Genomic DNA, 13,892 nt, shown 5'->3' with positions numbered 1-13,892 from the left:
TTACTTTCAACCTAATTTATTTAAATGTAATTAATCATTAGTTTATATTTACGTAATAAATGTGAAATTTTGAGCTTTTGATATAAGTGGTATATTTTAATATCGATGTCAGTAATATACAACGATTTAAAAAAAATAGCTAAAATAATGAAAGTTATAAATTATATAATAAGAAACAGAAATGTTTACAGATAAACTGAGCTTTAGATAGTCGGTACATAAATATACATTTAATTTACATCTAATTATAATTTTAATTGATACAAAAATTAAAAGCTAAAAATTTCACTTAAAGATATATAGTATTATTAAAGATATAGTTACAAAACTAAATAAAATATTATTTAATAATTATTACGAATAATTTTATCTTTATTTTCATCACACAAAGTAGTCCACTTGTATTTTTATTTTTCTCTAGTTTTTACAGAGAAAATGACTAAAATAGATAACTTTTACTTCATTTTATATTTATATTGTTCAATGAATTTATTATTGGATTAAATCACTTGATTATTTATGATTATTTATGTTATCATACGTCATGTCCCTACATGGCACTTTCAAATATCTCGGAAGTGCACTTACATGAAGACTAGCTTACTGCTTAAGCAATTTTCCATTCATCTTTTTTTTTTTTTTTTTATGCAGTTATTGTCTCTGATATTAATTATTAATTCTAATTATCAGTAAAAATAATATTATCTATTGCGTAAGCAATAAAATTTGCTGTTTATTCACGACTTAGTATTTGGCCAGGTCGTCGAGGTGTTAACCTACGTCGTGGTGCTAGTAGTCCATTAAAACTTCTCGTTTCTTCGTGCTTTGTGCTAGCCGCCGTACTAGTTTCAATCAATACCGGTTCAGTAACTTCCGCATCAACAATAGCCGGTTCACTGCTATTCGTTGATATCAAGTTTTCTTGGCTAGTTTCAACAATCGGCGCTTCTGTTATTTTACGACGGGGAAGAAGGGGAGATCGTCTCGGTGAATTTATTGGAGCACGTGTAGTTGATTTTGGCTGTACTTGGAGTCGATTTTTTGAACGCAATTTGTTTAATGGATTGGCTGTGGTGAGACGAGCAAGTGGACTGGTTTCTGCAGGTGTCTGCAAATATTTATTATTATTATTAATATTATCCATAAACTTTAGTACATGTAACCCTAAAAATACAAAAAATAAAGTTAGCCAACGTTTCAAAATTTTTAGAAATTTTTTATTCAAATAATTTCAATTAAACAATTAAAAAAAAAATTTCACATGTAAAAAACTTGAAAAATTATGAGTGCAATTTTTTAAAAATATCTTTTTAATTGTAATTTAATTAATAAAAAAAAATCCTAAATGAAGAAAATTATTTTGAAGAAATACTTTGCCTTGAATCAAACAGCGAATTTTCTTGAGTCAAGTAAAATTTATCCAAAAATTCTGGTTTAATAATTTTACTGTTTGTTACAAGATAAAAATATTTTCCAAAATTACTATGGTGCTTCAAAATTTCTTCTTTTCAATCAAATTAATTTTTTTACCACTCTAAGTTTCATAAAACACGGTATTTTATTCTGTTCTTAAATTTTTGTGACTATATTAATACTTAATCTTCAATAAAACTAAGAAAAATTAGTCCAAAAAAATACCTCTTGTGTTTCTTCTTCAGTTCCTTCGCCAGCAGGTTCTTCAACAATAGCCTTAGGTTCTTCAGTTGTAGTAGTAGTAGTGGGTCGTCCAGGCCGTCTAAGATTAACTCTAGGAGCATTCCCTCCTGGTCTGTTATTAAGACCTGGGAATTTTTGACGCAAAGGCGCTTTCGTTGTAGGTGTGGTTAACTCTTGAGTATCATCAGGAGCCGGAGATTCAGAGTTGTTCTTAGTTTCTTCATTTGTCGTAGACGTTGGAGTGGTTGGTCTAATACGGCGACGATTTAGGTTTATTTTATTAAAGGAAGGACGCGATACGCCTGATGGAATACCACTCGAACTCGAAGCGGTTACGGGGCTGGATGTCGTAGAGGCAGTAGGTTTGGAAACGGTGCTGCGGAATCTGTTTCGACCGGGTGGTGCCTTTTCAGAATTTACAGCATTGATGGTATCTTTTTGAATTTTCTCTTCTTGTTGCTTAGAACCTGATTTAGGTCTTTTACTGCTTCCATTTGCGGATCCAAAGCGGCCGCGAGTTTTTTGGGTTGTTTCTGCAAGAGAAGGCTCAGTTGCTGGTGTACTACTTACTCCATTGCTCTTGCTTCTGTCAAAAATATTTTTCATTAGATAAGTTTTGCTAAAAATACACTAACAAAAAAATTACGTGATTCAAAAAAAATATTTTCTTAAAAATTTTACTTTTGGTTGAAAGTATTCAGCTTTTTTTATTGAAAAAAAAATTAATGCTTCAGTTAATAAATTAAAACTATAATTCAAATTTTTAGTCATTATTTAAAAAAAAAAATTTGATCTTAATTTAAGTTCCAAAAGTAAACTCAAATAATTACCGATTTCTAGACCCCGTGCTGCCGAGAATGCCAGGTCTTCTAAATTTTCCTTTTCCGGCTGGCGCTTGGGTCGTTGTTGTCGTAGCTTCTGTCGTAGGTGCGGCTGTTGTGGTAGTAGTTGTTGTAGTTGTGGCTTCAGTAGTTGTAGAAGTTACAACTTCAGTTGTTGTAGGTGGATTAACATTTTCCGTGGTGGTAGGTGCATCTGTAGTAAGTTCTCCATCAAAGACGGTAGTGCTTTCGCTAGCGTCTTCCGTAGCAGCATCGATCGCGTTGCTTTGACCTTGTTGAAGGAACGCATACAGATCGAGGGCCACTTTGTCCATTGCAGTTGGGTATATTGTTGTTGTAGCGTCAGTTGTCGTAATTTCTGATGGTGGCTCCGAGTTGTATCGGTCGTTAATGTAACTGTATCGCTCATCTTTGGGAGACGGAAAAGAAGATGATTCTAATTTTTCTTCAATACTTTTTGAAAGTGGTCGGGAGAGTTTTTCACTGTTGTATACTGCTTCAGGCTATGAATTGAGATTTTATTGCGATTAAAAAATTATTAGGCTTTCAAAAAAAAAATTATTATTTTTATTTTGAGAATCAAAAAGTGATAATTACCGCTGGTTCACTGGCGGGCCTTCGTCTGTGAGATGAAGGCGTGTCATTGATGGATTCAACGACGGGAGCTGGTTCATAAACTTTTTGAGAATTTTCCCGCGTCGGAGCATATTTGGCTTCGTTATTTTCGTTTGGAGTAACACCCAAAAATCTTACAGGCCCTTTCGGTAACGTTTGAGGGAATTCTGGACCTTCTTGATGAGTTCTGAAGCTGCTTGAATCCACAAGGTCTAAGTTTGGTCTTGGACGGTTTCCGCGGCTGCGAGTGGTCTCTGTTGTTCCCGTATTGTGATTAGATCTAGACCTACGTTCAAAATGGATTAAAATATTTTTATGGTCAACAAGATTAAGCGATGATTTGTATATTATTTTCATAAATCATTTACATTACCTCGGGGGAAATCGTGTATTTGTGGGTAATCGTTCTTCAGAGATTTCTTCACTCTCTGCGAGATTTCTTCCTCGATTACCATTTTTAGGAATGATCTCATTACCAACTGGTTCTGCTGTCGATGTTCGTTCAACTGAACTATATTTGCTTCTATTATTACTACTACTTCCACGTCTTGATGGCGGTGCTGTTCTAATACCTTCCTGTTTATTGTTTGAAGCGCTTACTTTTGATTCATCTTCTTCGTCATAATAATAATATACGTATTCATATTCGTAATCTTTTCCATTGGGACCTTTTTTTATCTAAAAATAAGGATAAAGTAATATATTTATTTTTTTTAATCAGTGGAAAATTTTAAGAAAATTTTTTTTTCTTGATCCCCGACCCGAAAATATGAATTTTTGGTTTTTAAAAATTTTCACTAATTATTTTTTTTAATTTTCACATGTGAAATATTTTTATTAAATTTTTTTCACAATAATTTTATTGCTAGTAAATTATAAAAAAATTTCTAACAGTTTCATTTTTTATTCTCAATTTTTAGTTTCAGGATTTAAATACAAAAATATTTAAACAATTTTCAAGAAAATATTAATAATTTAATTTCATTGATAATTTGGTAGCTAATAAAAAAAAATCAATTTCATATTCCACGTGGGTATTTAATTGAACTAAAAAAAAATTGTGATTTAATAAATAGACTCCCACAACATGTCTATCACAGTGGAAAACATGTTTCATTAAATTATTAACAAGTGATGCATAAACTTGTCATCAGCTTAATATAATAAATCAACTGAATAAAAATGCATTTCTAATGAGCCGTGCAGTACTTCCCAGTTAACATTTGGTATGTGAAATAAACTCTGTTCAACTTTAAATTGTAATAATTCTAGCTACGCTTTTTTCACAGCGCATAGAAAGTAAATGTCATTTAATGTAATATAATTGAAATAATAATCTTACCTAATAAGAGAACTTATTATTTTAATTGTTTAAATTTTCATTTTAACATACGTGCGTTGAATTTAATTTTAGTAAATAAAATAATTTAATGAATTATTTTCTTACACTTAAAATTATTCTTCAAAAAATTTTCACAATTTAATTCTTAGGAAAATAAACTCAAAAACATTAACTCGGAGATAGCCATGAGTCATGATAAATATTAAATAAACTTTTCCGTTCTACAAAGGAAAAACAGGAGAAAAAAGTCAAGGTAAAATATTCTTTGAAGTTCAAATGGATGATAAGTTCAACGCAATTAGAATTCAAATGGCAGATTGAGTATGCTATAATTTTTATCTATTAATAGTTGTAAGTTGTAAAGTAAAAGTTATTGAGAAAAAGGAGATTTTAACCTTCTACAGAGTGCAGTTATAAATTTGCAATGCCATATTGTAAGCTGGGTTGTGCGTGAGTGAGATCATTCGTGCGTTAAGAAAAAAAATTTTGAATTTTTTTGCATACAATATATTTATTAATTTAGCTTCATTTATTTGTACTCCCTTTTTTTATTATTTCATGAAAATAATTAAATATTTTTAGTTGGTCTTGTTCATTCGTTAAGTTACAATAAATTTCAAAAATAAATTCAAATTTTAAATTACTTTACCTGAATTCGAGAATTCGAACCAGCTGGGACTAAACTAACGTCACTGAGGTAATCAAAGTTGCGATTTAAGTATGGAGACCATGATTCCTTGTAATTTTTCGGAATTAAGTTAACTGGAATGAAATCATACGAAGACTGGGAATACGAACGTTCGGTAGTTAAAATTGGCCTCATTGTTGTTGGATATTCGGAGCTGATAAATTTTTTTATTTTTTGTCATCGTTCAATCAATTAATTTTTTTTTTTTTTTTTTTTTTTTTTAAATAAAATTATATACTCACCTTACTTGAACTCCTTCGATATTAATATCCGTTTTTTCATTTTCATTTTTGAAAGTATCAATTTTCTTTTTCGCATCCTCTTGAATCACTCCAGTATTACTAAAGTTTTCCAACTCCACTCGTGCTTGTCTTTTTAGACTCAAATTGAACTGTTCGTTGTCATTATCATCGCTAAAGGAGCGATTAGGATCCAAGTCCTGATTTACAACCCCAATTTCCTGAATTTTGGATCCTGTTTTCTGAATTTTTTGAGCAAAATCATTGACTCTGGAGTGTTTTTCATGATTTCCATTTTCCAAATTGACATTTTTACTGCCCAATACAGCGGCAATGGCGCAGCATATCCTAAAGTAAAACATTGTAGTCATTATTATTAAGAATTTAACGAAAATACGAGAACAATAATGGAAATTTATATTGTTAACACGCAAGTCAGTGGAGTGAAATTCTGATTACGAGAAAAGAAATTTTCAAATGACCGTAATTCTCTAAACCAAATAACTTATCGTTAAAGTTAAGTCATTTTATTATATTAGTCTGAGTGAATTTCTAATAAATTATTGATTTTATCTTTTCAATCTCGCATTAATAGCTTTAAACTTATTATAACTGATTAAAATTAATTTACGATATTATATAATTAACATTTCAAGCAATTATAAAGACAAAAGATGAGAAATAATTCAATTGTTAAAATAAAAAACGAATGAGATACATGAAATTATTTACAACATCGAAGTCTTATTTTCTAACTATCGGTCTTTCAATTTCTACTGTACAGTTGTCGAGTGAAACTCAGCGATGCTCACAGTCTATTATCTATTATGTTAATCGGTGTTTTCTAGCAAACGGAAGCAATGCTCAGTATCTTTATAAAATATTTATAAAACGTTAATATAAGCAGAGTAATCACGAAAAGTTTTTTAATAAAATAATATCCCGAGATTATAATTTAATTGTTTATTATTATTTACTGCAAAGTAATTAATAACATTAACTAGCCGTGTAAAAAAAATCATTAATGATTGTGGGATTTTTCGAGAAGATGTTACGCTTGTGCGACTGCTATAAGGCACTGTAATTAAGAAAAATCTTCTGAAATTCAATAATAATTATAATTATTTACGATTAATTTACGAATTTACGATTAATTTATTGTATTCAGGCAGAAAGTTACGAAAAGAATTCTTGATAAAAACCAAAAGACCAACATTTTTTACCTAGTAAAATTGTATTGATTTTACACAAAATTTTTTACCGTAAATTTTTTTATAATCAAAATTTCTCAAACCTCGATAATAACCGTAATATTTATTTCTCAATAACTGTTAGCTAATTCTTGTCAAAAATATATAGAAAGTTAATTGTCAACAAAAAGTTGAGGTGAGAAAATAATAATGCAAAGATTTTACATTTTAAATCAAATTGTTGACATTTCGAAAGCTGGTGAATTGAAATTAAAACTTAAAAACTTTCGATTTCTATCTGATTTTTCAGATAACGTGTTAAATTATTCAATGATATTTTTAGTTGGTAAAAATTCATAAAAGTAGGTGGACTGGAATTAACTTTATTTTTTTTTTTTTTTTTTTCGATCAAATTATTATTATACATGAATTTTTTAAAAATTATCAAAATAATAATTTCATGAAACTCTATATCATTCCACAGGATTTTATAACCTTGGTTTTTAAATCTCTGAGGGTCTGCTAACCAACGACCACAAAAATCTCCTGTCTCCAACTCTCCACGTCCCATATTCGCCATAGCCGACAATGACCCTGACGGTTAACAGTGATTTTAAATAAAACTAGGATATAATTTTATATTATAGGATAGAGAATAAAAAATACTTTAATAAAAATATTTGAGAATTTAGCAGACATTTACTTGAATCCCACCACCAGGGCTGTTTATGGAAAAACCTACATTCAAAGTTGAAATTAGAATTCTCTACGAAAAAAAAAAAACGTATAATCATTACAAATAATTAATCGGTATACAGTTCTTCACGCGCATGATATTGCGGTAACTCACGAATCGTAGAAAATGAAACGAATTTATAATTTTTATTAATAAATTACAATTTTATGGCTCATAAAAAAAAAAAAATACACATTGAAACTATTTTAATTTTCCATTATTTTTATAATTGAACAAAATGATTTATAGACTTATATCGGGCTAATTTAATTGTATTTTCTAAATTTTTGTTATAACAATTAGGAAGTATTAATTTGATATTTATAGACACTAGTATTAAAAATGCAACAATAATTTCGAAATAATGTTTATTGCTGATAAATGAACAGATATGAAAATAATAACTATTTATCTTTCTACGCACTAGTTATCGTAGTTAATTTCTTTGAATGTTCATAAGTGTAATTATCTTTGAATAAGGAAAGTACTACAATAAATAAAGCTCTGAATGTTGCGTTAATCGTACTATTATTGTAAGTAATAAAAATTTAAGAATAAAAGTATAATTTTTGTCCTTTGATGGCTGTCATCCTGATTGACCACGTGACAGTTAAAGAATGTGGAGATTATTACAAAACTCTTCAAAATTATTTTTTTGGTTCAAAAATTTTTTTTTTTTATTCAGGTTAAAATTTTTTCAGTGTAGTAAGAATAAAAAAATTATTGCCTATGGTATTCAAAAAAAGCTGAGAGCTTTCATTATTCATAAAAAGATAGATATAAACAACAATTACAATTATAATTATTAAAAACAACGAAAATTGTTTGACTTTATGTATATACGTGCATTAACATAATAAAAATTCTGTACGAATATTTAGATGATATAATTAAAACAAATTTACTGAAGGAGTCATTGACTTTTCTTATACGAATACTACAGAAATAACATTCTTTATTATGTAAATTTCACTTTACTGACAAAAAGTTAATCATAAATTCATGCAACCTATAATCGTCTCTGAGATGAATATTCATCGAAAAAAATCTTGAAGAAAATTCATTATGAATTTTTACTGTCCGCAAAATATGTAATCGTAAATAAAATGACTGTAATAAAACAATAATCCCTTTAAATGTGAATACAATAGCTCAACTCTAGACAACTTAGCTTTTACGGTCAATGAATTCCTTAACCATAAACATCGATGGTTAAGATTATAAGAAAGTCCCAAATGATATAACTCAGACATAAAAATATGAAATAATTATTAATATATGAATCGTTGTATCAGTTAATCGGATCCGAATGAAAGGAATTGATCAATCAGAAGGATATATAGCCGATACCGATGAGTGAATGACGTCAGTGAAATTCAAAGAGAAAGGAGAAAACGTTAGATAATCGTTTAAATCCGATATTTATAATATTTTTAATGTTAATTAATTGAAGATGAAAAATTAATAAGATTTCTACCGTGTGCGTATAAATTATAACTTAATAATCTGTAATTTTGTCCAAGTTTTTGATATTTATAAATCGTTTGCTAAATGAGTGTAGATAAAATCAGCGATTGATTATTAGCAATTCATTTGACCTTGGATTCGTAACACAGTAGCGGTACATTCACGCTTGAATAATCAACGTGCTAATAAATTATAAAAAGCCCCGAGTTTCACCAAAAAAGAGTTTAATGATTAATGAATATTTTATTATTTTTTTAATCAATGATTTTTATGTTTGCCACATAAAAATTTTAAATAATCTTGGTATCTGGTGCAATAAGTCTGAATGTGAAATTCCCAGATTGTATTTGCGCTGCTGGCGAAAGTACCAAGTACCACATGGGTGATACGTAAGTGGCTCAAGTTGCCGCTCCAGGTGCTAGAGAGGAGTGGTATTAGGGAGCGGTAATGCCGATTAAGAGAAGATGATTAGAGCTAAGGAGAAAGGTAACTCTCCGATGTGTAATACAAAAAAATATGAAAAAAAAAAAAAAAAAAAAAACATGCACGGAAATTTACAAAACCATTTTGCAAATCTGTTAAATTATTTTTATTTTTTTTTTTTTCTACACTGATATTATTAAAAAAAATTTTTTTTTTAAAGAAATTTTTAAACTTTTCTTTTTTTTTTGAATATGTACTCACAGAAACGCACTCTTCAGCAACATATCGGCACTGCACACTGATTTTTTGCTTAAACTTTCAGCTGTATAATATCCTATTTATTTGTCTACAATTATTTTATAGATTAATGTTTAAAAATTCCTCGAAAGATTCATCTCAGAAGCACGATTAATTGTTTTTTTAATTTTTTTTATCATTCAGCACTAACACAAATTTTAATTTAAATAATTATCCACAGAAATGATGGTCTTGACACCATAAGAGCAGAGCTCTTTGGTATAAGCTCCCTGAGAAAGTGAAATAAAAGTAAATGTGTGTCCCGGGTACACAAATTTTAAAAACACGACACAATTCAGCCGACCAGACAAATAAGTTTATAAAAAAGTAAAAGTAAGAGGCAGACGAAGGACGTGGTGAGGGTATGAGAATGTCGACGAAGGTAGACCTCTACTTATACACCACCCACCATTGCTACTGAGAAAGTACCCCACCAACATGTGAAATGTGTTGCAGCCATTCGACTATTATGTGAGATCAGACATATTATATTCTGATTACTTTTAAATCATTATTAAGTTAATAATTCAAAACACATAATATAACTGTGGGTATCATTGATTTAAAAAATTTATCTTTGCTCCAAAATCTCCTCCTTCATTACTACACTCCAATCGTTCCTGTAATAGCAAATGCTATTCATTTGAAAGGACTTTTTGTAATAACTTGTTGCAATGACCCTCTGCTGATAAAATAAACTAATAAATCTTCAATAACAATTCATTAATCTGAGGGTCGTCGAGTCAAGAAGTTGATGCTGAAATGTATGAGAAATGGTTGGGAGTGAGTTGTGAAGTACATTGTAAGAAATAGCTTCAGGATCTTGTTTATCCGTCCTTTTAATTCAATGCTTCAGCTTTATCTAACTTTAGTTCACTTTGATATTAATGAATGTAATATCAATTCAATTTCAGACTTTTTCAGAATTTTTCTTCCGGGTACTAAAACATGTCAAAAAATTAATTTTGCATATATTTTTTCATGAGGTAAAAAGGTCGCACACTTTTCCCGCAAAACAGGACAGAAACTTTAAACTTCCAGTGCAAATATGATGAAGACAATTTTGATTATTTCTACGAGGATGTCTAATAATTATAATAATAATTAATGGGGATGTCTAATAATTAATAATAACTAATAATTATTATTTCGAAGATTGCAAGAGACCGTTTTCACAAACAGAAATTTCAAGAAGAGTTATCCTATTTCTGTCAACTGTAATCTATATATCTAATAATAACAAAAAATGCGGAGTCACTAAATTGAACAATCAAATTATTTTAGTACTTTAATGAAAACCAGTTTTGTTTTTCAGAATCAGTGATATAAAAACCAGTTTATCGGTACCTGACCTTGCAAGGTTTTCGCCGGTCTTCTAAAGTGTAAAACTAAAGTCATATAAATTTTATAAAATTCCAGTTTCGATATTGTAAATAAAAAGAAAAACAATCAAAACAAAATTAAAATTTTTGTTAACTCCTAAGAAAAGTGACAAGTCATTTTTTAACAGAATTTCATGTGAAAGATCTATTGTTGTTGTAATATATTTACTCAGCGATAAAAAAATAATAATTATGCTATTAATAAAATTCTTATAATGCTTAGAGAGAAAACTACTTAGTCAAGTTTATATTGAAAAGTATAAAAAGATAAAACAATTCTCAACTAATATTTCATTGGCATCTAATCGAAAAATCATTTCCCACTCACAGCTTGATAATATCATCAGGCGTAGATTTTGGAGAAGAGTTTATTATTGTACAACTTACAATTTTTATTGCGCTTGCAATCATACAGAATAAATAATTTCTTAAACATATTAATATTCAAGGAGTGTTATAACATATCCGTTGCAGCAGAAAAGTTTTATGTTGCTTTGAAAGCTAAATATGGATATCTGTTGACAAAATAATGATTATTCTAATCTAATATACTATATAAACATCTTATGTACTTTTTAAAAATATATTACTAATTTTGATAAATCATTATATTACGCTTTTCAGTTTACTTTTTAAATTTTAATAAATATTCAATACATATTTACGACTCCTACATCATTATATAAATTTTTCATCATTTTATGAGTTTTTAATTGTACATTTATTCTGACCTATTATGTGAATTATTCAAGTATTTTATTTTTAAAAATTTCAGTGTTCTATCGATAAAATATTTTTAAGGCTGTAATAAGTTACTCAATTGCAAATTTATCTCCAAGTCAAAGGAGAAAATTTTCTCTTCAAGTTTTTTTAAGCTTCACCGTTTCACATATGCATCTAATTTCTTCTCGCATATATCATATACAGTTTTCTCATTTCTATATTCATAACTTTGTATTTACTTTCACTGGATTAAAAAAAAATATTTCATTACATTACCTTAAATTTGTTCCTATATCCGACCTTAATCAAAAGTAACGTCTTCATATAAACTCAAGCGTGTTCTTTTGTAGTAAGAGAATAATCGTAAGTAAATAATTAAATTGAAAAATATAAAGCTTTTAATTAAGCTTATAGTGTTATTACTTGAGAAATACATAAGAAAAAAAAATTTTTTTTCCCTCTTCAATTACAAAAAATGGCGTGAAACAGTATTTCTGAATTTTGTGAGAGCTTTTAAATGAGAAAAAATTTTTTTTGTGAAAATTTTGGGGTACCCATTTTGCCCCCTTTCCTCCTCTATACTCTAAAATTTTCATTTTTTTTTTTTCAATGGATTTTCCACTTTTTTTCTCTTTATTTTTTTAAGACAATTGTGATAGTTTTATAGGATAATCAAATTTCCTTTAAAAAAAAAACTTCGTAATGAAACAAAATTGATTTGCATCGATACGGCTTAAGTTCCAATGATTAAGTATCGCACTTCCAGTATACCAATCAATTATATAAGTTAATCTATTGAAACTGTCATAGTACAAAAAATATAAGCATATCATAGAGTAAAACAGGATATTTTGATCTACGTATCGGTTATTTTTGTTTTCTGTTTATAGGTAGGAGAATTTATACACCTATCAAACTGTTCTACCGTAATATTGAAAGAAATTTTACAGGTCACCTCGATTATGTAATCTTTGATATGATCTTTTCGATTAATAATTTCAATAGTTTGTTCGTATTCTAACTCTGATGATCGTCTCATATCAATTACTAGAATTAGCTCAATTGAATCGCTGACTATTCAATGCTTGTAGCCAATTATGTTTTCTGCGTGTGGACTGTAGATTTTTTTATATTACTGAAAATAGGCGTTAGCCTTCAACGTATAGAAAGTAGATAATGCTTTGAGTATTTAGGTTATTCAAAAACCGGCAATCACATCCAGAGATCGGTAAATGTAGACATCCGTTGATACTCATGGTATTAAATGAAATACACCGATTTAAATGCAAATACTGATAATAACGATTATTGCATGATGATTATTACAGATGAATAATTATCAGTAACATTCTTTAGATCGAAAGAAAAATACTACGCTGCTTCAAGTCAGTTATCACGGATGAAATCGATTTTTGTGAAGTAAGTAATTCAAATAAATCATTTCGTGAAATTGTAAGCATTATTCAAACACAAAAATATTAAAATTCAAACCCCGAAAATTCTTCCAGATATAAAACCGTAATTACACTTTCGCCGGAGAACACAAAATCGCACTTAGAATGTTAATAATTTGAATTTAATTCTTTTATTGTGCATGCTTACTATTTTCTGTAATTTCAAGAACACTGAGCACGTACTCGAACCATTTCCAATATCGGGTCACAATCAATAAAATTGTTTATCTTAAATAAAAGTAATATTACGAATGATGAGTATTATCTAGTATGAAAAATAATAATGAGACCTTTGGTAAGTGTATTGTTAAGATTTTTTTTTACCCTTACCTAGAAATAAATAAAGATCATTAATGGGTTTTAATTATAATGGATTTTGTGTACTGTACTATCAACAGACTTCATGGATCTTAAAATTTTAATCTTGAAGAGAAGTTTAATAATAGGGTGTGAGTTAAATATAACCGTCAATTAACCAATAGACGAGAGCAATAAATAATTCGATGTCGATAAAATTAAGTCAAACAATTTAGTGAAATTTAATCCCAATCAAAAAATTATTTATATTAATATCAATAAGAGTAAAAGTGTCACAATAAAATACTTATTGGTATGGTCCTGAATGGAATTAAAAAACACTGAGCGAACCAAAATGAGAGAAAGAAACTTGCTCACGACTGTCCAATCAAACGTCCCTGCTGGTATCACTTAACACGTACACATTTGTTTTCATCTTTTTTTTTTTTTTACTTTTTATTTCTCATTTTTCTATCCATCGATCGCTTTCTCCGGAATATATATATGCATATATGTATTTTAATTCAAGACCTTCTATATA

At 28.7% G+C, this 13,892-nt stretch overlaps 1 protein-coding gene across 2 annotated transcripts; it reads right to left on the bottom strand.

Moving 5' to 3' along the window:
- Nucleotides 1-351: 351 nt before the first annotated feature.
- LOC141533998 (uncharacterized) lies at nucleotides 352-9,833 on the bottom strand. Of its 2 annotated transcripts, none has more exons than XM_074253126.1 (8): nucleotides 9,460-9,833; nucleotides 5,386-5,730; nucleotides 5,105-5,297; nucleotides 3,487-3,791; nucleotides 3,096-3,399; nucleotides 2,487-3,001; nucleotides 1,639-2,242; nucleotides 352-1,108 (listed from the first exon to the last, which is right to left on the bottom strand). In XM_074253126.1, the coding sequence occupies exons 1-8, from the start codon at nucleotides 9,480-9,482 to the stop codon at nucleotides 734-736; spliced, it is 2,664 nt and encodes an 887-aa protein (XP_074109227.1). In that variant the 5' UTR covers nucleotides 9,483-9,833; the 3' UTR covers nucleotides 352-733. The 2 variants fall into 2 exon arrangements, with proteins under 2 accessions (XP_074109227.1, XP_074109228.1); XM_074253127.1 differs by having other exon boundaries at nucleotides 1,639-2,239.
- Between the last annotated feature and the right edge of the window lie 4,059 nt (nucleotides 9,834-13,892).

This window comes from Cotesia typhae, unplaced genomic scaffold, assembly GCF_013202065.1.
Source record: "Cotesia typhae breed Kobodo isofemale line unplaced genomic scaffold, CoteBio_Ctyphae scaffold_13, whole genome shotgun sequence".
Lineage (NCBI taxonomy): Eukaryota > Metazoa > Arthropoda > Insecta > Hymenoptera > Braconidae > Cotesia > Cotesia typhae.
This window is presented reverse-complemented; position numbering and strand designations above follow the sequence as displayed.